General features: G+C 41.0%; 1 protein-coding gene across 1 annotated transcript in view; it reads right to left on the reverse strand.

Moving 5' to 3' along the window:
* Positions 1-24,536, reverse strand: part of RUFY2 (RUN and FYVE domain containing 2) — a gene marked incomplete at both ends in the record, with an annotated part of 50,931 nt that overhangs the window by 12,110 nt on the left and 14,285 nt on the right. Inside the window, 8 exons of the mRNA XM_080695066.1 lie at positions 856-953; positions 5,487-5,654; positions 8,262-8,378; positions 8,505-8,606; positions 13,637-13,706; positions 19,727-19,813; positions 20,656-20,717; positions 20,889-21,012. Coding sequence (XP_080551192.1) covers positions 856-953; positions 5,487-5,654; positions 8,262-8,378; positions 8,505-8,606; positions 13,637-13,706; positions 19,727-19,813; positions 20,656-20,717; positions 20,889-21,012 — 828 coding nt within the window. The remainder of the gene's footprint in view (positions 1-855; positions 954-5,486; positions 5,655-8,261; positions 8,379-8,504; positions 8,607-13,636; positions 13,707-19,726; positions 19,814-20,655; positions 20,718-20,888; positions 21,013-24,536) is intronic.

Here is a 24,536-nt window from a genome sequence, read left to right on the forward strand (position 1 = left end):
GGTTTTCAGAAAGATATATCTTTGACCAGCTTGTACTGGCCCTGGCTTTCACTGCTGGCACATTTCAGCAGTGACACTGCAATTGTCCTAGTTTGAACTAACAAATCGTTGTCACTTCATAATGGAATGGACAGAAATCAAAGACAGAAAAAGGTAATAAAGATGTCCAAAATGTAAAAATGGGGAATAAAGAAAACAAAAAAGAAAAAAGAAGAAAGAGGATGTCAATAAAAGAATATTCATGTCAATAAAGCATTAGTAGTTATGTTTTTCATAAGTAGATTCAAAGAAAGCAATGATAAGACATATGTTGACATCAACATGACGGGGCAATGGAAATACATTACATTTTCCAACAATAAAAGTGAAAAATGCCAATATAAAACAATTCAATTTGAACAAAATTAGATCTTGAGTTGAACTAAGGGTCCTCGCTCAAAGAAATGAAACTAAGCTGCTAGTTCAGAACACTTGGTTTCAGATAAGGAGATGGTGAATGGCAGAGAATGACAGCCCGTATGAAGGAGAGCCACGGGGACAACCCCACCCCGGAGCCTGTTCATTTCTAACTCTTTCCAGGTTTCTGTGTATTTGTTTTTTGTAATAGACTGAACAACATGCAATTGCTAATAGGAGGCCTTTTAAGAAAATCTACAAGATGGCGACTTCGAATGAATTAGCCCAATGTAAAGCAACTTGATTTAATGCAACAACGAAAACAAAAGGTAAAGTCCTGCTTGGCTTAAACAAAAACGTCCCAATTTATGTTTTCCTGTTTCTGCGACAGGTGTCAGAGCTGAATAAAGAAAAAGGGGGAAGAAGGGAAAAAAAAAAAGAGTATTGGAAATGCTCTACCTTTGTTCCAGCTGTCTCATGGCTGTAGTAATTTTACTGGTTTTTTCTTCTAGTTGAGCAATTATTTCATTTTTTTCTTTCAAACCATCTTCAGAGCCCTTTACATAAAAACATAAAAGTTACAGTGGTTCTCACATTCATTATCTATCTATTTGTGGTAACAGAGACTGAACCCAGGGGCATTCTACCTCCCTGCTACACTCTCAGACCTTTTTTAATTTTTGTTTTGAAACAAGGTGTCATTAGGTTGCTGACAGTCTCATTACTTTGGTGAGGCTTGTCCTTAAACCTTTGATCCTCCTATCTCAGCCTCCCAATTATAGGAATGTGCCACCATGCCCAGCTGATTTTCGTGTGTGTGTGTGTGTGTGTGTGTGTGTGTGTGTGTGTGTGTCACTGGGGATTAAGCCCAGGAGCATTCTACCTCTGTGCTACACCCTAAGCCCTATTTTATTTTTATTTGGAAACAGGGTCTCACTAGGTTGGTCAGAGTCTCACTACTTGTTAAGACTGTCCTAGAACTTATGTTCTTCTGTCTCAGCCTCCTAGGTACTGGGATTACACGCGTGCACCACCACAGGCAGTCAGATTTCAATATTTCTGAAGACAAAAGGACGATTCATGTAAATTATGCCATTTAAGAAAATTCGTTTTATCCTGGGCATAGTGGCACATGTTTGTAATCCTAGTACTTGGGAGGCTGAGATAGGAGAATTGCAGATTTACAGCAACTTAGTGAGACTTAAGTTGTTAGGTCTTACTTTTTATTTCAAAACAAAAGAATAAAAAATAGGGCTGAGGGTGTAGCTTGGAGGTGGAATGGACCTGGATTCCATCCCAGTACTGGGGGTAAAAAACTAGTTTTGTTATTTTTTTTAACTTGGAAACAGGGTCTCACTAAGTTGCTGAGAGCCTCACTTAATTGCAGAGGTTGACTTTGAGAACCTGCAAACCTCCTGTTATCAGGCCCTCAAGTACTGAGATTACAGATGTACATCACTATACCTAGTTTAAAAAGTGACGTTTTTTGAAGCTGGGCTTGGTGGCACATGCTTGTAATCCTAGCACTTGGGAGGCTGAGACAAGAGGATCATGCAGGTTCGAAGCCAGCCTCAGCTACTTAGCAAGGCTCACTAATTCCAAGTAAAATATAAAATTTGTCTGGAAGTATACCCCAGAGGTAGAGAGGCCCTGAGTTCCATGCCTAGTACCACCAAAAAAAAAAAAAAAAAAGTGACTTTTTCCCAGGGATGGTGGAGCACACTTGTAATCCTAGTACTTGGGAGGCCGAGTCAGGAAGATCACAGGTTCAAAGCAAGCCTTGGCAACTATGCAAGGCACTTACCAACCTAGTGAGACCCTATTTCCAATATTGCGGGGTTAAGCTCAGAGGTAGAATGCTCCTGGATTTAATCCCCAGTACCAAAAAAGAAACAGTAATAGTAATGATTATACTAATAATGATTATAGTTAAAATTAAATAATAACCATTATTATTTTTAAAAATGTAGTATTGGGAATTGAATCCAAGGGTATTCTACATTTGTGCTATAATCCTAACCCTATTTTTATTATTATTAGTAGTAGTATTTTTAATACTAGTGATTGTACCCAAGGGCATTCTGCCTCTGAGCTATATCCCAGCCTGTCACCCATTTTTCTTTTCTTTTCTTTCTTTCTTTTTTTTTTAGTACTGGGGATGAAACCCAGGGGCATTCTACCTCTGAACTACACCACTAGCCTGACTTTATTTTTGCATTTATATTTTTTATTTTTTTGTGGTACTGGTGATGGAACCCAGGGACTTTACCTCCAGGCTACACTCCGAGACTTATTTTGTATTTTATTTGGAAACGGGTCTAATTAGGTAGCTGAGAGCATAAGTAGCTGAGGCTGGCTTCAAATCTGCGTGATATCCCTATCTCAGCCTCCCAAGTATTGGAATTTATAAGTGTGTGCCACCACGCCTCACTTGTTTTTTTTTTTTTTAAACAAGGTCATGCTAAATTGCTGAGACTGGCCTCAAACCTGCAATCCTCCTGTCTCAATCTCCCAAGTAATATCATTACAGGCCTGTGCCACTAAACCCAATCCTATTTTATTTATTTGTTCATTTATTTATTTTTGTGGTACTGGGGATTGAACCCAGGGACATTGTACACCTGAGCTACACCCCCAGCCTGATTTTATTTTTTATTTTATTTTATTTTACTTTATTTTTTGTGGGTCTGAGGATGGAGCCCAGGGGCATTTTACCTTCCAGCTATAGCCCCTGCCCTATTTTTTCTTTATTTTGAAACCAGGTCTCACTGAGTTGCAGAGGGCCTCACTACATAGCTGAGGCTGTCTGCAAACCGCGATCCTCTGGTCTCGGCCTCCCGAATGCTGGGATTATAAGTGTGTGCCACCACGCCTGGCTATTTTTTTATTTTAAAATAGGGTCTCAGCCAGGCGTGGTGGCACAGTTTGTAATCCCTGTGCTTGGGAGGCGGAGACAGGAGGATCAGGCAGGTTTGAAGCCAGGTGTGCTGGCTTAAGAGACCCTGTTTCCACATAAAAAAGTATTAAAAAATCGGTCTGGGAGTGTAGCCCGTGGGAGTGTAGCCCGGAGGAAGAAGGGCTTCCAGGAACCCCAGTACCACCAAAAATAAATAAATAAATAAATAAATAAATAAATAAATAAATAAATAAATAAATAATAGGGTCTCAGAAGCCATGTGTGATGGCGCACGCTTGTAATCCCAGCATTTGGGAGGCTGAGACAGGAGGATTGCAGTTCAAGGACAGCTTCAGCTACTTAGTGAGGCCCTTTGCAACTAAATGAAACCCTGTTTCAAAATGAAGAATAAAAAAATAGGGCTGGGGGTGTAACTCAGAAGTAGAATGCCCCTGGGTTCCATCCCCAAGTGCCACAAAAAAATTAAAATTAAAACAAAAAAATAAAATAATAAATAAAATAGGGTCTCATTAGGTTAATGAGTCTTACTACTTGCTGAGGCTGTCCTTGAACTTTTAATCTTCCTATTTTAGCCTCCCAAGTACTGAGATTACAGGCAGGCACCACTGTGCCCAGCTTCCTATTTTATTTTTATTTTGAAACACGCTCTTCCTAAATTACTTTATACTGATCCTATTTCAGCTTCTCAAGTACTGAGATTATAGGAGTGTATCACTGTACCCAGATAAAAATTACATTGTAAAGGATTTTGACAAGTCTATTTAATAAAAACATCTATTTATAGTGAGGCTTGGCTGAGACAGGAGGATCGAAGGTTTGCAGCCAGTCTCATCAACTTGTGAGGTCCTCCACAACTTAGTGAGATCTTGTCTCAAAATGAAGAATAAACTAGGGCCGAGCATGCAGCTCAGAGGTAGAATGCCTCTGGGTTCAATCCCAGTACCTACCAAAAATAAAAAGAACTAAATATCGAGTTACTGAAAAATGTACCAAAATGGCAAAAAGCATTGCAATCAAATAAAATTTTTATTTCTTCCTCAGGAATACAGTGTATAAAGAAATTTATCAAAATGTATTATATATTATTTTGTGTGTATGGTACTGGGGGTGGAACCAAGGGCTTTTCTACCTCCAGGCTATACTCCCAGACCTATTTTTTTTTTTTTTCTGGTGGTGCTGGGGTTCCTGGAAGCCCTTCTACCTCTAGGCTACACTCGCAGACCTATTTTATATATTTTTTATTTTTGCAAACAGGGTCTCTTAAGCCAGCATGGCTGGCTTCGAACCTGCGTGATCCTCCTATCTCCGCCTCCCAAGTGTGGGGATTACAAGCGTGCACCACCACGCCCAGCTCCCAGACCTATTTTATATTTTATTTGGAAACAGGGTCTAAGTTGCTGAGAGCCTCACTAAGTAGCTGAGGCTGGCTTCAAATGCTGGGATTACAAGTGTGCGCCACCATGCCCAACCCCAAAATGTATTATATCTTTAAGCTGGGTTTAGTGGCATTTGCCTGTAATCCCAATACTTGGGAGGCTGAGACAGGAGGATCACAAGTTTGTGGCTAGCCTCAGCTACTTAGTGAGGCCCTCCACAACTTAGTGAGACCTTGTTTCAAAATAAAGAATTAAAAAATAGGGCTGGGGCTATAGCTTGGAGGTAGAAAGCCCCTGGGTTCAATCCCCAATACCAAAAAAAGAATAAAAATGTATTACACCTTTTTTTTTCTTCTAGATCTGGTGATGGAACCCAGGGGCACTCGACCTCCAAGCTACACCCCCTGCCCTATTTCTTATTCTTTATTTTGAAACTGGGTCACACTGAGTTGTAGAGGGCCTCACTAGTAGCCGAGGCTGTCCACGAACCGTGATCCTCGGTCTCAGCCTCCCAAATGCTGGGATTACAAGCGTGCGCCACCATGCCCAGCTGTATTACATCTTTAGATGAAAAATTTTTCAGCCAAGAATGGTGGCACACACCTGTAAGCCCAGTATTTGGGAGGCTAAGGCAGGAGGATTCAAGTTTTAGGACCACCAGCAACTTACGTAAATTTTAACTTACATACAAAGACTGGGGGATATAACTCAGTGGTAAAGCACTTGTCTGGATTCGATTCCTAGTAATCCAAAAAAAAAAGAAGGAAACATTGCAAGAACGGAAGAACATTCATTACCTGTAACTTCTGATACATCTCGATGTTGATTGCTTTAACTTCCTCCAGCTGTTGTCGAAGGCCTATCAGAGTATCTTGTTTCTCATGGATGTCTTTCTCCAACAACTTCATGGCAAGCTCTATCTCATGTTTCATGCTAACTTGTACTGACAGCTCATTCTCCACATCCTGCAATTTTAACACATCTTCAATTCAAATGCCACCTTGATGGCAAAATCAGATACACAACAGTTAATGAAATCAGGAAAGATTTTCCACTCCTTTTAAGTCCACTAAAGTAAATCAACTCATTCTATAACAATGTAACTTTAAATATTTCAAATGCATCTTTTTTCTAAAATGAAATAACTTTTGTTTTATTTTATTGCAGTACTGGGGATGGAACCCAAGGGCATTCTACCTCCAAGCTACATCTCCAGTCCGCTTTTTTCCTTTTCCTTTTCCTTTTTTTTTTTTTTTTTTTTTTTGCGGGTCTGGGGATGGAAGACCTTTGAGCTACACCCTCCTACGTAGCTGAGGCTGTCTGCGAACCGTGATCCTCTGGTCTCAGCCTCCCGAATGCTGGAATTACAAGTATGCACCACCATGCCAGCTTTTTTTTTTTTTTTCCTTTTATGAAACAGGGTCTCACTACATAGCTGAGGCTGTCCTCGAACTGTGACCTTCCTATCCTCGTCTGTGAGCCTCCCAAATGTTGGGATTACAAGCTTGCGCCACTTCACCTGGCTTGCAATAACCTTTTATATTGTTAATCATCACTTTCTTTTAATATGTTTTTGTGGTGCTGGGGATTGAATCAGTACTTGGGAGGCTAAGACAGGAGGATCACAGGTTCACAACCAGCTGCTACAATTTGTGAGATCCTCTGCAACTTACCTGGATTACAAGTGTGCACCACCACACCTGGCTAATTTTTTTTTTTTAATTTGGAAACAAGATCTCACTAAGTTGACAAGAGTCTCACTTAATTGCTGAGGCTGGCTTTGAACCTTGACCAAGGTTTAAGAGAGATCAAGGCTGAGATCTTTCTATCTCAGCCTCCCAAGTACTGGGAGATCTTGCATGGAGTCAGCAAATATTTTTATGCCTCATAAATTCAGCATAAATTTTCTTTAAATAAAGCAAATACAGCTGGGCATGGTGGTGCACACTTGTAACCCCAGCATTTGGGAGGCTGAGACAGGAGGATCCCAGTTCAAGAACAGCCTCATCTACTTAGTAAGGTCCTTTGCAACTCAGTGAGACCCTGTTTCAAAATAAAGAATAAAAAATAGGGTTGAGTGTAGCTCGGAAGGAGAATGCCCCTGGGTTCCATCCCCAGTACTTGAAAATAAAGAAATAAAGAAATAAAGCAAGCAAGCAAGCAAGCAAATACAGTAGCCTTTACAAGTAAAGACCAAGCCTGGCACACATCTGCAATCCCAGGACTCAGGAGGCTGAGACAGTTCAAGGTCAGCTTCAGCAACTTAGTGAGACCCTGGTTCAAAATAAAAATAAAAATAAAAGAATTAGGGGTAGAGCTCAGAGGTAAAATGCCTCAGTTCATTGCTCAGTACAAAAGGAAAGGAGCCGGGCGCGGTGGCGCACGCTTGTAATCCCGGCGCTTGGGAGGCGGAGATAGGAGGATCGCGCAGGTTCGAAGCCAGCCGCGCGCGCTGGCTTAGGAGACCCTGTTTCCAAATATAAAATGTAAAAATAGGTCTGGGAGTGTAGCCCGGAGGTGGAAGGGTTTCCAGGAACCCCAGTACCACCAAAAAAAAGAAAAAAAAATATATATATATATATAAAATAGGTCTGGGAGTGTAGCCTAGAGGTAGAGGGTTTCTAGGAACCCCAGTACCACCAAAATAAATAAATAAATAAATGAATAAATAAATACATACATACATACATACATACATACATACATACATAAGAAAAGGAAAATGGAGGAAGGGAGAAAGGCAGGCAAGGAGGGATATCCTAATATCAGAGACCAAGAGCAAAAGGCTCTTCCTGACCTGGGTGATAGTTACAGAGGTATTTGCCTTACAACTCATTAAACTGTACATTTGTACTTTTTCTCTATATTTCAAATTTCAAGAATTAAAAAATAAAACATTCGCCGGGCGTGGTGGCGCATGCTTGTAATCCCAGCGCTTGGGAGGCTGAGACAGGAGGATTGCGCAGGTTTGAAGCCAGCCTCAGCTACTTAGTGTGGCTCTCAGCAACTTAGTGAGATCCTGTTTCAAAATAAAATGCAAAATAGGTCTGGGAGTATAGCCTAGAGGTAGAAAGCCTCTGGGTTCCGCCCCCAATACCACCAAAAAAAAAAAAAAAAATTATATGTGTGTGTGTGTGTGTGTGTGTGTGTGTGTGTGTGTGTGTAACATTCTACTAATATTTACAACCATATTATAACTCAGTTTCAAAAACACTAATAGAAGCCAGGCGTGGTGGATCACGCTTATAATCGCAGCATTTGGGAGGCTGAGACAGGAGGATCTGGGTATGCGGTCAGCCTCAGCTACTACTTAGTAATGCCCTTCGCAACTCAGTGAGACCATGTTTCAAAATAAATAATGAAAAATTGGGCTAGGGGTGTAGCTCAGAAATAGAATGCCCTGTGTTCCATCTCCGGTACTGCAAAAAAAAAAAAAAAAAAATAGAGTGGAAACTTCAAGAACGCGCGGGCACTACGGGGTGAATCTGCTACTCCACATCAAAGATGACAAAGCAGCATCCCTGCTTGAGAGCAAACTCCTCGCAGGATTTTGCTGGCTCAGGGCAAGCTACCTGCCGTAACTGAGACTCATCCCGAAGCTGCCTTCTGGCGTCACTGTACATTTCATCCAGCCCCTGCCGCGAGTGCTTATACGTCTGAAGCTCTGTCTCCACGTCCACTTTGGTAACCTAGGAAGACAAACTTGTTATTTTATAGTCACTAGTAATACAGCACTGAAATACCTAGTCTATGTAAAAGTCCCTAACGCAGTGATTTCTGACACAGAACAGTATGTGAAAGCAGCCTATACTTACCTCTAGGCGCTGCTGTGTTTTCATTAAAATCAACTTATTTTCACTTCGTAATTGGTGATTTTCTTCTTGAAGCTTAATGATATTATTCTTTGCTATTGCTAACTGAAAATGATAAAACATGGACAAGAAAAAAGATTTTAAACAGCTTTATTTATACTTGCTTTTCAAGTTACATTCGCAGGTATAAACAATAGAAAGTAAAATCCTAAAATTAGTAAAATGTTTTTCACATTCACTGAACCCTTCATAAGAAAAATAAATTACACTCTTCTTTTTTCTTTTCTTTTTTATTTGAGTTACTGGGGTTCCATGGAACTCCGGGGCATTCTACCTCATAGCCATACCCCCAGCCCAATTTTTTATTCTTTCTTTCTTTCTTTCTTTCTTTCCTTCTTTTTCTTTCTTTCTTTCTTTCTTTCTTTCTTTCTTTATTTATTTATTTATTTATTTATTTTTTGGCAGGTCTGGGGATGGAACCCAGGGGCATTCTACTTCAGACCCACACCCTCTGCCCTATTTTTTATTCTTTATTTTGAAACAGGGATTCACTGAGGTGCAAAGGGCCTCACTAAGTAGCTGAGGCTGTTCTCAAAGTGCAATCCTCCTATTTCAGCTTCCCAAATGCTGGGATTATAAACATAAGCCACCACGCCTGGCTTTCTTATTTTTCTTTACAGGTAAAACACATTGTCAGCCGGGCGTGTTGGCACAAGTTTGTAATCTCCGCGCTTGGGAGGCTGAGAGAAGAAGATAGTGCAGGTTCGAAGTCAGCCTCAGCTACTTAGTGAGGCTCTCAGCAACTTAGTGAGACCCTGTTTCCAAATAAAATGTAAAAATAGGTCTGGAAGTATAGCCCAGAGATAGAAAGCCCCTGTACCACCAAAAAAAAAAAAAAAAAAAAAAACTTTGTCATTTTTTGGAACTGGAAATTGAACCCAGAGGCTGTCTACCCAGAGCTATACCCCTCAGCCCTATTTTATTTTTTGTTTAAAACAGGGTGTCATTAAGTTGCTGAGAGTCTCATTAGATTGCTGAGACTAGTCTTGAACCTGTGATCCTCCTGTTTCAGCCTTCCAAGTACTAGGATTACATGGGTGTGCCACCACACCAGCTTCGTTGAAAGACATTGTGCTTATTTGTTATGCTTATAATAAAAACATTGTGCTGTCAAATTTATGGTATGTCCTGAAGAGAAAGTGTGTGGATAAACATATAAAGAATTACAAGCTAACCATGAAGACTGTATTGACTTATGAAAAGACATAAACATGTATGAGGGAAGAAGCTTGTGCTATCATCGAATATGGAACACAGATGTTGACGGTGCTGACAAGACAGACACACTATGAATGTGGACATGGCATAGGAAATCCAGTGACTGACTGACATGAGCTGGCTAAATATGAAAGACAGGTGGTTTGTCTCAGAGGCTGAGAATGAAGAGAGGGATCCTAAGAAATCAAACTAAGGATCATTTTTTTTTTTAATTTTTATTTTTTGGTGGTACTGGGGTTCCTGGAACCCTTTCTACCTCCGGGCTACACTCCCAGACCTATTTTATATTTTTGAAACAGGGTCTCTTAGGCCAGCACAGCTAGCTTTGAACCTGCGCGATCCTCCTGTCTCCGCCTCCCAAGCGCGGGGATTACAAGCGTGCGTCACCAAACCCGGCCAGGATCATTCTTTAAGGTTGGTTTTTGATAGCTGGGCATGGTAGCACACGCTTGTAATCCCAATACATGGGAAGCTGAGACAGGAAGATTGCAGGTTTGCATCTGCCTCAGCTACTTAGGCCCTCTGCAACTTAGATCCTGTTTCAAAATAATTAAGCCGGGCATGGTGGCACACGCTTGTAATCCCAGCAGTTAGGAGGCTGAGAGCGGAGGATCGCGGTTCGCGGGCAGCCTCAGCTACTCAGTGAGGACCTATTTCAAAATAAAGAATAAAAAATAGGGCAGGGGGTGTAGCGTGGAGGTAGAATGCCCCTGGGTTCTATCCTCAGACCCATAGACACACACAAAAAATCTAAGAATTAAAAAATAGGAATGGGGGTTTAGATCAGAGGTAGATGCCCTCGTTTTCAATCCCCAATACTGCAATAAATAAATAAATAAATAAATAAATAAATAAATAAATAAATAATAGAGCCAGGCGTGGTGATACATGCTAGTAATCCCAGTACTCTAGAACTTCAGAGGCTGAGACGGGGGACTGTAGGTTCGTCATCAGCCTCAGCTACTGGACTCTGTTTCCAGATAAAGAATGAAAAAGAGGGAAGGGGGTGTAGATTGGAAGTAGAATGCCTTCTGGGTTCAATTCCTGGTACTGCAAAAAAATTTAAAAAATAAAATAATAAAATAAAATGAGCCGGATGTGGTGGCACATGCTTGTAATCCCAGTGCTTGGGAAGCTAACTGCAGGTTCAAGTCAGCCTCAGCAGCTTAGTGAAGTTCTTGGCAACTTAGTGAGACTCCATTTCCAAATAAAATATAAAATAGGTTTAGGGGTGGAGCTCGGAGGTAGAAGGCCCTGGATTCCATCCCCAGTATCACACACACAAAAAAAATTAAATTGAAAAAACAGGGCTGGGGGTGTAACTTGGAGGTAGAATGCCCCGGGGTTCAATCCCCAGAAGTGAAAAAAAAAAAAGCTGGCTTTCAATAAATACATTTCTTAACACTTTACTGGGAATTCAGCTTGAACTAAATAGTGTGCCGAGAAGAAAAGTCATAACTGTCAGGTGTGGATCCACATACTTGGGAGGCTAAGACAGGATTGCAGGTTCGAGACCAGCCTCAGCAACTTAGTGAGACTTTCAAAATAAAAAATGAAAAACAAAAAAATAAGGCTGGGATTGCAGCTCAGAGGTAGAATGAACGCCCCTGGGTTCAATCCCCAGTATCAATGTAAAAGAGGTACAAACTAGTGAGAAACTGTAAAGGTCCCAATTAGGAGTCCAAATATTGAAATAAAGATGCATTCTGTTTATTTGCAAAATTGGTTGCTACTGGTATATCAAATATTTTCCTTCCTTCCTTCCTTCCTTCCGTACTGGAGATAAAACCCAGGGGCATTCTACCTCTGAGCTACACCCCCAGCCCTATTTTTTATTCTTTATTTTGAAACAAGGTCTCACTGAATTACAAAGGGCCTCACTAAGCAGTAACTGAGGCTGTCCATGAACTGCAATCCTCCTGTCTCAGCCTCCCAAATGCTGGGATTACAAGCATGTGGCACCACACCTGGTTACTTTTTGAGGTACTGGGGATGGACAGGAGAAACTTCCTACATCCAGGCTACATGCTCAGCCCTGTTTTATTTTTTTATTTGGAAACAGGATCTAAGTTGCTGAGAGCCTCACTAAATTGCTGTGGCTGGCTTTTAATCTGCAATCCTCCTCTTTCAGCCTTCCAAGTACTGGGATTACAAGCATGTACCACCACGCCCAAATCAAGATGCATTCTTAATTGCAATCACACAAATCATCATGTGCTCTACAATTTGAAAAAAGCAGGCCAATTCTGAAAGAAATAAGAATTTTAGTTAACATGGAAAATAAAGTTTATAACGCTGAAAACAGTTTCTTCCTCTAGCCTAAGTAACTTTGGAACTAGGAAACAATAACTCTTTGGTTTGATTATTTACTTATTTACTACTTCCGGGCTATACTCCCAGACCCATTTTATATTTTATTTGGAAACAAGGTCTCATTAAGTTACTGAGAGCCTCACTAAGTAGCTGAGGATGGCTTTGAACCTGTGTGATCCTCCTGTCTCAGCCTCCCAAGCGCTGGGATTACAAGCGTACACCACCACGCCCGGCTCGACCCTGTTTCAAAATAAAGACTAAAAAATAGGGCAGGGGGTATAGCTCAAAGGTCAAATGCCCCTGGGTTCCACTCTCAGACCTGCAAAAAATAAAAATAAAAAACTTCCCTAAAAATCAACTCTACCAATAGTATTCAAATAAGAGCTAAAGTTGGGAGGCTGAAATAAAAGGATCATGGGTTTGATGACAGCCTAAGCAAGTAGTAACACTCATAAACCTAGCAAGACCCTGTTTTAAAATAAAAATAAAGAGCCGGGCATGGTGGCACATGCTTGTAATCCCAGCATTTGGGAGGCTGAGACAGGAGGGTCACGGTTCGCAGACAGCCTCAGCTACTTAGTGAGGCCCTTCACAACTCAGTGAGAACCTGTTTCAAAAATGGGCAGGGGTTGTAGCTCGGAGGTCAAATGCCTCTGGGTTCCAGCCCCAGACCCACAAAATAAATAAATAAATAAATAAATAAACAAATAAATAAAATAAAAATAAAGGCCGGACATGGAGGCACACGCTTAGTTAGACCCTGTTTCAAAATAAAGAATCTAATGCCCCTGGGTTCCATCCCCATCCCCACAAAATAAAAATAAATAAATAAATAAATATGAGAAGTACAGCTGGGCATGGTGGCGCACGCTTGTAATCCCCGCGCTTGGGAGGCAGAGACAGGAGGATCGCGCAGGTTCGAAGCCAGCCGCGTGCGCTGGCTTAGGAGACCCTGTTTCTAAATAAAAATATAAAATAGGTCTGGGAGTGTAGCCCAGAGGTAGAAGGGCTTCCAGGAACCCCAGTACCACCAAAAAAAAAAAAAAATATGAGAAGTACAGCTTATCTATAGAAGCATATGTGTGAGTTTCATCTCCAGCACATTTCTGGAGCTTTGAATATTACATAATAGTATCTCACAGATTCACATAAACAGGAATTTGCCTAAGAATATGTGTCTTCTCTAGAACTCTGGGGAGGTAGGCAGTATTGGGGATGGAACCATGGGGCATTCTACTTCCAAGCCATACCCTCAGCCCTTTTTATTTCTTATTTTGAAACAGTCTCACTAGGTTGCTGAGGATCTAACAAAGTTGCTGAGTTTAGCCTCCAACACACAATCCTCCTGTCTCAGCTTCCCAAGTACTAGGATTACAGACATGCACTACCACACCTGACTCTGTAGAACTTAAAATCAATTGCAACTCCAAGTATTCTAACATGAAGAAAGTGTGTATGTAAATCCACTTAAGGCACTCATACTTAAAATGGATCACACCAGTAGGCCCAGGAAAAAAAGATTATTCATTACTCAAGAACAGTACCTCTTCAATCAGCTTAGTGTTCGACTTTTCTAATGAATCAACTCTTGAATGGAGGCTGCTGACTGTGCTGCTGAAATTAACAAAGAAAAAACTCATTCAGAATCATAAAGATCACAAAAACAAGAAAAGGGATGTTACCCTGGACTCGCTCTACAGACTGATTTATACCAACTACCCTGAACAAATTTCTGGCTAGCAGCCGAGCGTGGTGGCGCACACTTGTAATCCCTGCGTTTGGGAGGCTGAGACAGGAAGATCATACAGGTTCGAAGCCAGCCTCAGCTCCTTAGTGAGGCTCTCAGCAGCTTAGTGAGACCCTGTTTCAAAATAAAATATAAAATAGGTCTGGGAGTGTAGCCCAGAGGTAGAAAGCCCCTGGGTTCTATCCCCAGTGCCACAAACAAAACAAACAAAACTATGGCTAGCTGAGGGAAATTTCATTAACTTGGATAACTTTGGTTTTTTTTGTGTGTGTGGGGGGTACTGGGGATGTAGCCCAGGGACATTCTACCTCTGAGCTACACCCCAGCCCTATTTTTTATTCTTTATTTTTGCAGGTCTGGGGATGAAACCCAGGGGCATTTGACTTCTGAGCTACACCCCCTGCCCTATTTTTTATTCTTTACTTTGAAACAGAGTCTCACTAAGTTGCGGAGGGCCTAAGTAGCTAAGGCTGTCTGCGAACTGTAATCCTCAAGTCTTAGCCTCCCGATTACGGGGATTAAAAGAGTCCGCCACCATGCCCGGCTAATAAATGTGTGTGTGTGTGTGGGGGGGGGGGTATTGGGAATGGAACCTAGGGACCTTCTACCTCCAGGCTATTACTCCAGACCTATTTTATTTTTTATTAGGAAACAGGGTCTTGCTAAGTTATCCAAGATGGCTTTGAATCTGCAATCCTCATGTTTCAGCATCCCAAATATACTGGGATTACAAGTGTTCACCACCTCGCCAGGCTGGATAACTTAATTTAGCTATAATAACAAAAACTGCAGAAAAACATTTTTGTATTAGGGATTAAATCTAGGGGCATTCTACTACAGTCAAGCTACATCCCCAACCCTATTTTTTTTTTTATTCAATAAAGAGGGAGCCGGGCGTGGTGGCGTACGCTTGTAATCCCAGCATTCGGGAGGCTGAGACCGGAGCATCGCGGTTCACAGACAGCCTCAGCTACATAGTGAGGCCCTCTGCAACTCAGTGAGACCTTGTTTCAAAATAAAAAAAGAATAAAAAATAGGACAGGGGGTGTAGCTTGGAGGTAGAATGCCCCTGGGTTCCACCCCCAGTATTGCAATAATAATAATAACAATAATAATAATAATAATAATAATTTTTTTTTTAAAAAGAGGGGGAGTGTTAGGTATGGTAGTGGCCCACACTTGTAATCCCAGTACTTGGGAGGCTGAGACAGAAAGATCAGTTTTGAGGACAACCTTAGCAAGTAGTGAGACTCCCATCATTCTAGTAAAACCATGTTTCAAAACAACAATAAAATAGGGCAGGGAGTGTAGCTCAGAGGTAAAATGCCCCTGAGTTCAATACCCAATATAAAATTAAAAGAAAAATAAAAGAATATGGGGGGGTGGAGATATAGCTTGAAGGCAGAACACCTGTAGTTTCAATCTCCAGTTCCAATATAATATAAAGTAAAAGCTGGGTGTGGTGGCATACACCTGTAATTCCTGTACTTGGGAGGCTGAGACAGGAGGATCACAGATTCGAGGACGGCTTCTGCTATTTAATGAGACTGTCAACTATTTAGGGAGACCTTATTTCCAAATAAAAAACTAAAATGGAGTGCAGGTCAGAGGGAGAATGTCCCTAGATTCAATCTCCAGTGTTATAAATAATAAGTAAAAATAATAATAAATTAAATTAAAGACAGGTATGGTGGTACACATCTATAAATTTTAGTACTTGGGAGGCTGACACAGAAAGATAGTAGGTTTGAGGCCAGCCTCAGTAATTATGGAAGATCTTGTTTCAAAATAAAAAATTTAGGCTGGGTGTGGTGGCACATGCTTATAATCCCAATACTTGGGATGCTGAGACAGGAGGATCACAGGTTTGAGGACAGCCTCAGCAAGTTGTGAGAATCTCATCAACCGAGTGAGACCTTGTTTAAAAATAAAAATAAAGCTGGACGTAAAGCTGGGCGTGGTGGCACACACTTGTAATCTCTGCATTTGGGAGGCTGAGACCGGAAGATCATAGTTCAGGGACAGCCTCCACTACTTACTAAGGTCCTTTGCAACTCAATGAGACCCTATTTCAAAATAAAGAATAAAAAATAGGGCAGGGGGTGTATCTTGGAGATAGAATGCTCCTGGGTTCCATCCCCAGATCTGCAAAAAAAAAAAAAAAAAAAAAAAAGAACTGGGGTTGCAGATCAGCTCAGAGGTATAATTCCTCTGGATTTAATCCCCAGTACCACCATCAAAATTTAAAAAAAATATAAAAAAAAAAGAAACAGGACTGAGGATATTGCTCAGAGGTAGAATGCCCCCTGAGTTCAATCCCCAGAATCACCAAAAAAAAAGCTTAATTTTATTTTCTGACTTCAATACAGATTATTTAGTATAAGTCAGATAACAGAAAAATTATAAAGAATAAAATAAAAATTATTCACAGCAAGATTATTCATTTACTGATTAAATATTATTAACGAAAATAGTCCTTTCTTTTTTTTGTGGTACTAGGGGATTTTTTTTTTTTTTTTTAATCTGGGGATGGAAGCCAGGGGGCAGCATCTCACTAAACTGCAGAGGGCCTCATTAAGTAACTGAGACTGACTGCAAACCGCGATCCTCCTGTCTCAGCTTCACAAATGCTGGGATTACAAGCATGCGCCACCATGCCTGGCCCAGCTCTAACACGGGAAAATTCTAAATTTAGGCTACCCTCCTAGCTATATTTTATTTTTTATTTGAAACAGTCTCACTGAATTGCTGAGAACCTTGCAAAGTTGCTGACACTGGCTTTGAATCTGCAATCCTCCTGTCTCAACCTCTCAACTATTGGAATTACGAGTGTGCGCCACCATATCCAGCTAAGAATAGTCCATTTCTAATTGCATAGCAAATATTACTCATTATAGCCAGACTCAGTGGCATACTCCTTTAATTCTAGTACTTAGAAGGCTGACACAGAAGGATTGCAGGTTTGGGGCCAGCTTCAGCAATTTAGCAAGACCCTGTTTCAAAATAAAAGGGGCTGGGGGATTGGTTCTAAGGGTGAATGCTCCTGGGTTCAATCCCCATTATAAAAGAGAAGAAAAAGAATTACTGGGGTCATGAGCCATATGTAGCTTACTAAGCACTCAAAATGTGGTTAGTTAAAATAAAAATAAAACATGTTTAGAGCCGGGCGTGGTGACACACTCTTATAATCCCAGTTCTTAGGAGGCTGAGATAGGAGGTTCACTGACAGCCTCAGGTACTTGGTGACACCCTCCACACCTTAGTGAGACCCCATTCCAAAATAAAGAATAAAAATCAGGCTGAGGGTGTAGCTTGGAGATAGAATGCCCCTGGGTTCCATCTCCAGTACCACACACAGACACACAAACATATAAAATACACATCGGCAGCTTGCAGGAACTGAATGAAACCTTGTTAAAAAAAAAATACAGCTAATAATGTAACTCAGAGGCAGAACTCCCCTGGGTTCAAGCCCCATACTAACAAAAACAAAACAAAACAATTACATTGGATTTTTTTTTTTTTTTTTTGCAGTATGGGGGATGGAATCCAGGAGCATTCTACCTCCAAGCTATACCCTAGCTCGCTCGCTCTATCTATCTATCTAACTTTCATTCTTACTTTCTTTTTTGGTGGTACTGGGGATGGAACCCAGGGGCCTTCTACCTCCGGGCTACACTCCCAGACCTATTATATATTTTATTTAGAAACAGGGTCTCTTAAGCCAGCTAAGGCTGGCTTCGAACCTGTGTGATCCTCCTGTCCCAGCTTCCTAAGCACGGGGATTACAAGTGTGAGTCACCATTCCTGGCTTATTCTTTATTTTGAAACAGGGTTTCACTGAGTTGCAAAGAACCTCACTGAGTAGCTAAGGCTATCCTCGAACTATGATCCTCCTGTCTTAACCTCTCAAATGCTGAGGTTACAAGCGTGTGCCATACCTGGCTCCTGTTGGATTTTGAAAACAGTACAAATAAAGTAAATTTCTTTTTTTTCGGGTCTAGGGATGGAACTCAGGGCCATCTGACCTCCAAGCTACACCCCCAGCCTTATTTTTTTTTCTTTAGTTTGAAACAGGGTCTCACTAAGTTGCAGAGGGCCTAAGTAGCTGAGGCTGTCTGCGAACCGCCATCCTCCGGTCTCAGCTTCCTGAATGCTGGTATTACAAGCGTGCGCCACCATGCCCAGCTAAAGTAAAATTTAAATTTGTATATTGATGTTAATATTTTGGGTCATGTGTGGTGGTACATGCCTGTAAACCCAGTAGTGAGGCTGAGACAGAAGGACTGCAGGTTAGAGACCAGCCTCATCAACTTAGTGAGACCCCATTTAGAAATAAAAAATAAAAAAAAAGAGTAGGACGTGGTAGCGCTCACTTGTAATCCCAGTATTTGGGAAGCTGAGACAGGAGGATCATATTTATTTATAAACAATTAAATAAAAATTTTAGGCCGGGCGTGGTGGCGCACGCTTGTAATCCCCGCGCTTGGGAGGCAGAGACAGGAGGATCGTGCAGGTTCGAAGCCAGGCGCATGCGCTGGCTTAGGAGACCCTGTTTCCAAATAGAAAAATGTAAAAATAGGTCTGGGAGTGTAGCCCGGAGGTAGAAGGGCTTCCAGGAACCCCAGTACCAGCAAAAAAAATTAAAAAAATAAAAAATAAAAAATAAAAAAATTTTAAAAGGGCTCAGGCGGGACACAGTGGCAAATGCCTGTAATCTCAGTACTTCAGAGACAGGGTTAAATTCTTTTATTTTCTTTTTGTGTGTGTGATACTGGGATTGAACTCAGGACAATCTATCTCTTAGTTATACCTCCAGCCCTTTTTATTTGTTTATTTTGAAACAGTCTTCCTAAGTTATTACTAACTTCCTGTTATTCCTGTCTCAGTTTCCCAAGTACTAGGATTAGAAGTGTGCATTACACACAATTAATCCTCTGTATTCTTAATTTTAGTTCCCTATCCCTTCAAACATTTCTCAAAGACTTTTTCCTTTTCTTTTCTTTTCTTTTGTGGTACTACTGGGGATTGAACCTGGATGCATTCTACCAATGAGCTACATCCCTAGCCCAATTTTATTTATTTATTTTATGGTACTGAGGATTGAAACCAAAGGCATTCGGGTGTATTCATTTCGAGTCACCCCTCCATGCTAGTCTGGTATGGAGCTGTATTTCTATTTTCTGTATTTCTATCTTTCTAATAAACTTCTTTAAATCTCCAAAAAAATGAAAAAATAAAAAGAAACCAAAGGCATTCTACCTCAAAGCTACAAGCCCAGGGTCTTGTTAAGTTGATGAGAGTCTCACTACTTGCCTGAGGCTTTCCTTGAAACCTGGGATCCTCCTGTCTTAACCTTCAATCAACATTCAAAGTACTGGGATTACAAGTAAGCATTACCACACCTGGCTTTTTTTTTTTTTTTCTTTTCTTTTTTTATTTTTATTTTGCAGTAGTGAGTATGGAACCCAGGGGCATTCTTCCAAGCTACATCCCCAGCCCTACTTTTTATTCTTTATTTTGAAACAGGGTTGCACTGAGTTGCAAAGGGCCTCACTAAGTAGCTGAGGCTGGCAGCAAACTGCAATCCTCCTGTCTCAGCACCATAAATGCTGGGATTACAAGTGTGTACCACCATGCCCAGCCTAGTTTTTCTATTTTAATTTTTATTAGGAAAAACGTTCTAAGTTTCAGAGGGTCTCATTCAGCTGCTCAGGTTAGAGGTGAACTTGTGATTCTCCTGCCTCAGCTTTCAAATACTGGAATGACAAGAGTGCCCCACTATGCCTATCTTCTCAAAGATCCTTTAGAAGAAAGGAATAGAATTACGCTAAAAACAAAGCCAAAGACAGTATTAATAAGCATGCTAAGTATCCATAATACTTACTTGAGTTGTCTATTTAATTCTTCAACATAATTCTTTTGGTCTAAGATGGCAGCAATTTGAACATTCCTAGAGGGGGATAAAGAGTAGCTAATTGCAAAAGTGGACAAAAATGTCTAAATCGTCTGAAAATGGCTGAAACAATAATGATAAAACAACATTGTCAATCTGAGCATGGTGCACACACTTGTAATCTCAGTACTCAAGGATGCTAAAACAGGAGGATCCCAGGTTCAAGGCCAGTCTCAGCAACTTAGCAAAAACCCTTAGCAATTTAGTGAGACTCTTTCAGAAATAAAAAGTGAAAAGTGCTAGGGTTATAATTCTGAGGTAGAATTTCCCTGTGTTCAATTCCCAGTACCAAAAAATCAACAAAATAGAATAAAAAATAAAAGAGGACTGGAGGGCAAAGCTCAGAGGCAGAATGCCTCTGGGTTCAATCCCTGTACCCTTCCTTCAAAAAAGATAGGACTAGCCAGGCGTGGTGGCGCACGCTTGTAATCCCCGCACTTGGGAGGCGGAGACAGGAGGATTGCATAGGTTCGAGGCCAGCAGCGCTGGCTTAAGAGACCTTGTTTCCAAATAAAAAATATTAAAAAAAAAAAAAAGATCTGGGAGTGTATCCCAGAGGTAGAAGGGTTTCCAGGAATCCCAGTACCACCAAAAACCAAAAACAAAGATGGGACTATCTCATATAAAAGCCACCATCTCATAAGTGAGTTCTTAATTTGCTTTGTAAAGCTTTAAAAAGAAGTGAAAATGAAAGCAGGAGTTATGTGTGGTGGGCTGTGGCATCTGGGGACAGGGACACAAACCACAGTGTAAAAAGAAAAATCTTAAACTGATTTGTAACATACATACTTATATATATATATATACACACACATACATACATGTGTTAAACCATGTGAAATAACTTGCGAAAATCATACCTTTCTTTATTTCCAATATCTTCTTCATTCTTTAAGTACATGGAAAAATCAATCACTCCAACCTGCAGTTAATGAAATTACTTTTATTTAAGGGAAGAAGTAATATTTTATCAGAAATACTATTAGCATGCAACTGATTTTCACTATATTTGGGTAGTGTTTTAACAGCACGGTTCATAGCACTGGCTCCAGGAAGCAAGCATTCTGCACGGGACACTCAGCACTTCACTTACTTGCGAGTCTAAATCCTCTCCCTTTACACACAGATTGGCATCTATCACATTCAGGCCAACCAGCAGCCCCACGATCACTGCTCCTTCCTCCTCCATCATCAGCGCGTGATACTCATAGAACTCGCTGTGGAAAGAAGAGACAAGAGCTTAAGCCACAGAGTGATTTCTACAACTAAAAATTGATTTATTAGTCCTTTACCTTCCACCTTACAGAAAAGGAAGTAATATAAGCTAGGTGTGGTGATGCACACTCATAATCCTGTACTTGGAAAACGCAGACAATAAGATCAAAGGTTCAAGAATAGCCTCAGCAAGTAGTGAGACTCTCATCAACTTAGTGAGACCATATTTCAAAATAAGATTTAAAAAGTTGGGCAAAGCCGGGCGTGGTGGTGCATGCTTGTAATCCCAGCATTCGGGAGGCTGAGACGGGAGGATTGAGGTTCGCAGACAGCCCCAGCTACTTAGTGAAGCCCTCTGCAACTCAGTGAGACCCTGTTTCAAAATAAAGAGTAAAAAATTGGGCTCAGAGGTCAAATCCCCCTGGGTTCCATCCTCAGACCCACACACACAAAAAAAGGGAACAAATCTACCATTTCATCCAGCAGTACCTCTTCTGGGTATCTACCTAAAAGAAAGGAAACCAAACTACCAAACTAATGAATTGTATATATGTTCATAGCTGCACAATTCACCATGGCCAAACTGTGGAACCAGCCAAGATGTCCATCAACAAATGAATGGATTACAAAACTGTGGGATATGTATAAAATGGAATTTTATTCAGCCATAAAAAAACACAATTACATCATTTTCAGGGAAATGGATAGAACTGGAGGACATTATGCTAAGTGAGATTAGTCAGTCAAAAAAAAAAGAAATCGGATGCTTTCTCTAATATGTGAAAGCTAAGGAGAAATGGGTCATAGGAGGAACTCTAGATGAAAAAGGAATCCTATAGAGGAGCAAACAAGGCAACCTAAATGAGGGGATGGGAGGGGGGAAGAAGGAAATTCTCTAAAGCACACAATGTACTTAAACATATGAAAATCAACCACTAAGCCAAGCATGGGAAGGAGGGATGGGGAGGGAATGGGGTGGGAATTGGGTAGGGGCTAAATGGGTGATGAGTACAAGTATGTCCACACAAGTTTTTTACCACATTATGATATATGAACACAATGCACCAATAAAAAAAATTTAAAGAGTTGGGCACGGGAGCCGGGTATGGTGATACATGCTTAAAATCCCAGCATTTGGGAAGTTGAGACAGGAGGATCATGGTTAGTGGACAGCCTCAACTACTACTTAGTGAGGCCCTTTGCAACTCAAAGAGACCCTGTTTCAAAATAAAAAATAAGGGTCGGATGTGGTGGCCACATCCCAGCATTCGGGAGGCTGAGACTGGAGGATCGCAGTTCGTGAACAGCCTCAGCTACTTAGTGAAGCCCTGTTTCAAAAATAAATAAATAAATAAATAAAAATAACTGCCAGGTGTGTAGCACACGCTTGTAATCCCAGCATTTGGGGGGTTGAAACAGGAGGATCGCAGTTCGAAGATAGCCTCAGCTATTTAGTGAGTCCCTTTGAAAAATCAATGAGACCCTGTTTCAAAATAAAGAATAAAAAATAGGGCTGGTGGTGTTTGGAGATAGAATGCCCCTGGGTTTCGAAGAAGGAAGGAAGGAATGGAGGGGAAGGGAGGAAAGGAAGAAAAGGAAGGAAGGGCGAGCTGGGCGTGTTGGCACACGCTTGTAATCCTGTGCCTGGGAGGCTGAGACAGGAGGATCGCGCAGGTTTGAAGCCAGCCTCAGCTATTTAGTGAGGCTTTCAGCAACTTAGTGTGACCCTGTTTCCAAATAAAATATAAAATGGATCTGGGAGTATAGCCCGGAGGTAGAAAGCCTCTGGGTTCCACCCCCAGTACCACCAAGAAAGAAAGAAAGAAAGAAAGAAAGAAAGAAAGAAAGAAAGAAAGAAAGAAAGAAAGAAAGAAAGAAAAGGGAAGGGAGGAAGGAAGGAAGGAAAAGAAAAGAAAAGAAAGGCAGGCAGGTATGCACTAAATAAGGCCAGGCGTGGTGGTGCACGCTTCTAATCCCAGCATTCAGGAGGCAGAGACCAGAGGATCGTGGTTCGTGGACAGCCTCAGCTACTTAGTGAGGCCCTTTGCAACTCAGTGAAACCATGTTTCAAAATAAATAAAAAAATAGAGCTGGGGGTACAGCTCAAAGGTAGAATGCCCCTGGGTTCCATCCCCAGTACCACACACACAGATGGGGAAAAAAAGGAATATAAATTATGAGAGAGAGAAAAAAAGAGGCACAAAATAAGATCAAAACAAAAAGAGGTAATACCCAGGGTTTAAAATGGTTCTGACTCTGAGGAGGACAGAGAGCCAGTCAGATACAAAGATACATACCCTTAATCCCAGTGACTCAGGAGGCTGAGGCAGGCCATCCCGGACAATTTAGTGAGACTCTATCTCAACATAAAACACTGAAAGGAGGGAGGGCTGGGGATGTAGCTCAGTGATAGAACACATCTCTAGGTTTGATCTCTAGTATTGCCAGCAAGTTAGCGAGCCTATTTCCAAGTAAAAACTAAAATAGGGCTGGGGGTATAGCTAAGAGATAGAATGCCCCTGGGTTCCATCCCCAGCATCACAAAACAAAAACAAAAACAGAGAGAGAAATTGCAGTGTATAAAGTATGGTCATTCTCCTTTTAAAAATGGGAAAACCAGATGCTGAGATAGGAGAATCACGGTTCATGGCCAGCCTGAGCTACTTAGTGAGGTCCTTTGCAACTCAATGAGACCCTGTTTAAAAATAAAGAATAAAAAATAGGGCTAGAAGTGTAGCTCGGAGGTAGAATGCCCCTGGATTCTATCCACAGTACCACAAAAATAAAAATAAATAAATAAATAATAAAAATGGGAAAACCAAACCAGGCTGCAATCCCTGTACTTGAGAAACTGAGACAGGAAGATTCCAAGTTTAAGAATAGCCTCAGCAAGTAGAGAGAGACTCTTATCAACCTACTGAGATGCTGTTTCCAAATAAGAAACAAAATTGAGTTAAGGGTGTATCTCAGACATAGAACTCTCCTGGCTTCAACTCCCAGTGCCATCATATGTGTGTGTGTGTGTGTGTGTGTGTGTGTGTGTGTGTGTGTGTGTGTATAAAATATATATATGTATATATATATATGTATAATATATAATTTTAGATACTGGAGATGGAACCCAGAGGCATTCTACCTCCAAGCTACACCCCCAGCCTTATTTTTTATTATTCTTTATTTTGAAACAGGGTCTCACTGAGTTGCAGAGAGACTTATTAAGTAACTGAGGCTGTCCATGAACAGCGTTCCTTCTGTCTCAGCCTCCCAAATGCTAGGATTACAAGCATGTGCCAACACACCATGCCCCCAGCCCTATTTTTATTCTTTATTTTGAAACCGGGTCTTCTAAATCGTGGAGTCTCTCTCTCAGTAGCTGAGGCTGGCTTTATTTTTTTTTATTTTTTTTTTTTTATTTTTTTTTTTGGTGGTACTGGGGTTCCTGGAAGCCCTTCTACCTCCGGGCTACTCTCCCAGACCTATTTTTACATTTTTATTTGGAAACAGGGTCTTCTTAGCCAGCGCGCGA

This window comes from Muscardinus avellanarius (genome assembly GCF_963383645.1).
Source record: "Muscardinus avellanarius genome assembly, chromosome: 4".
In the NCBI taxonomy this organism is placed as follows: Eukaryota; Metazoa; Chordata; class Mammalia; order Rodentia; family Gliridae; genus Muscardinus; species Muscardinus avellanarius.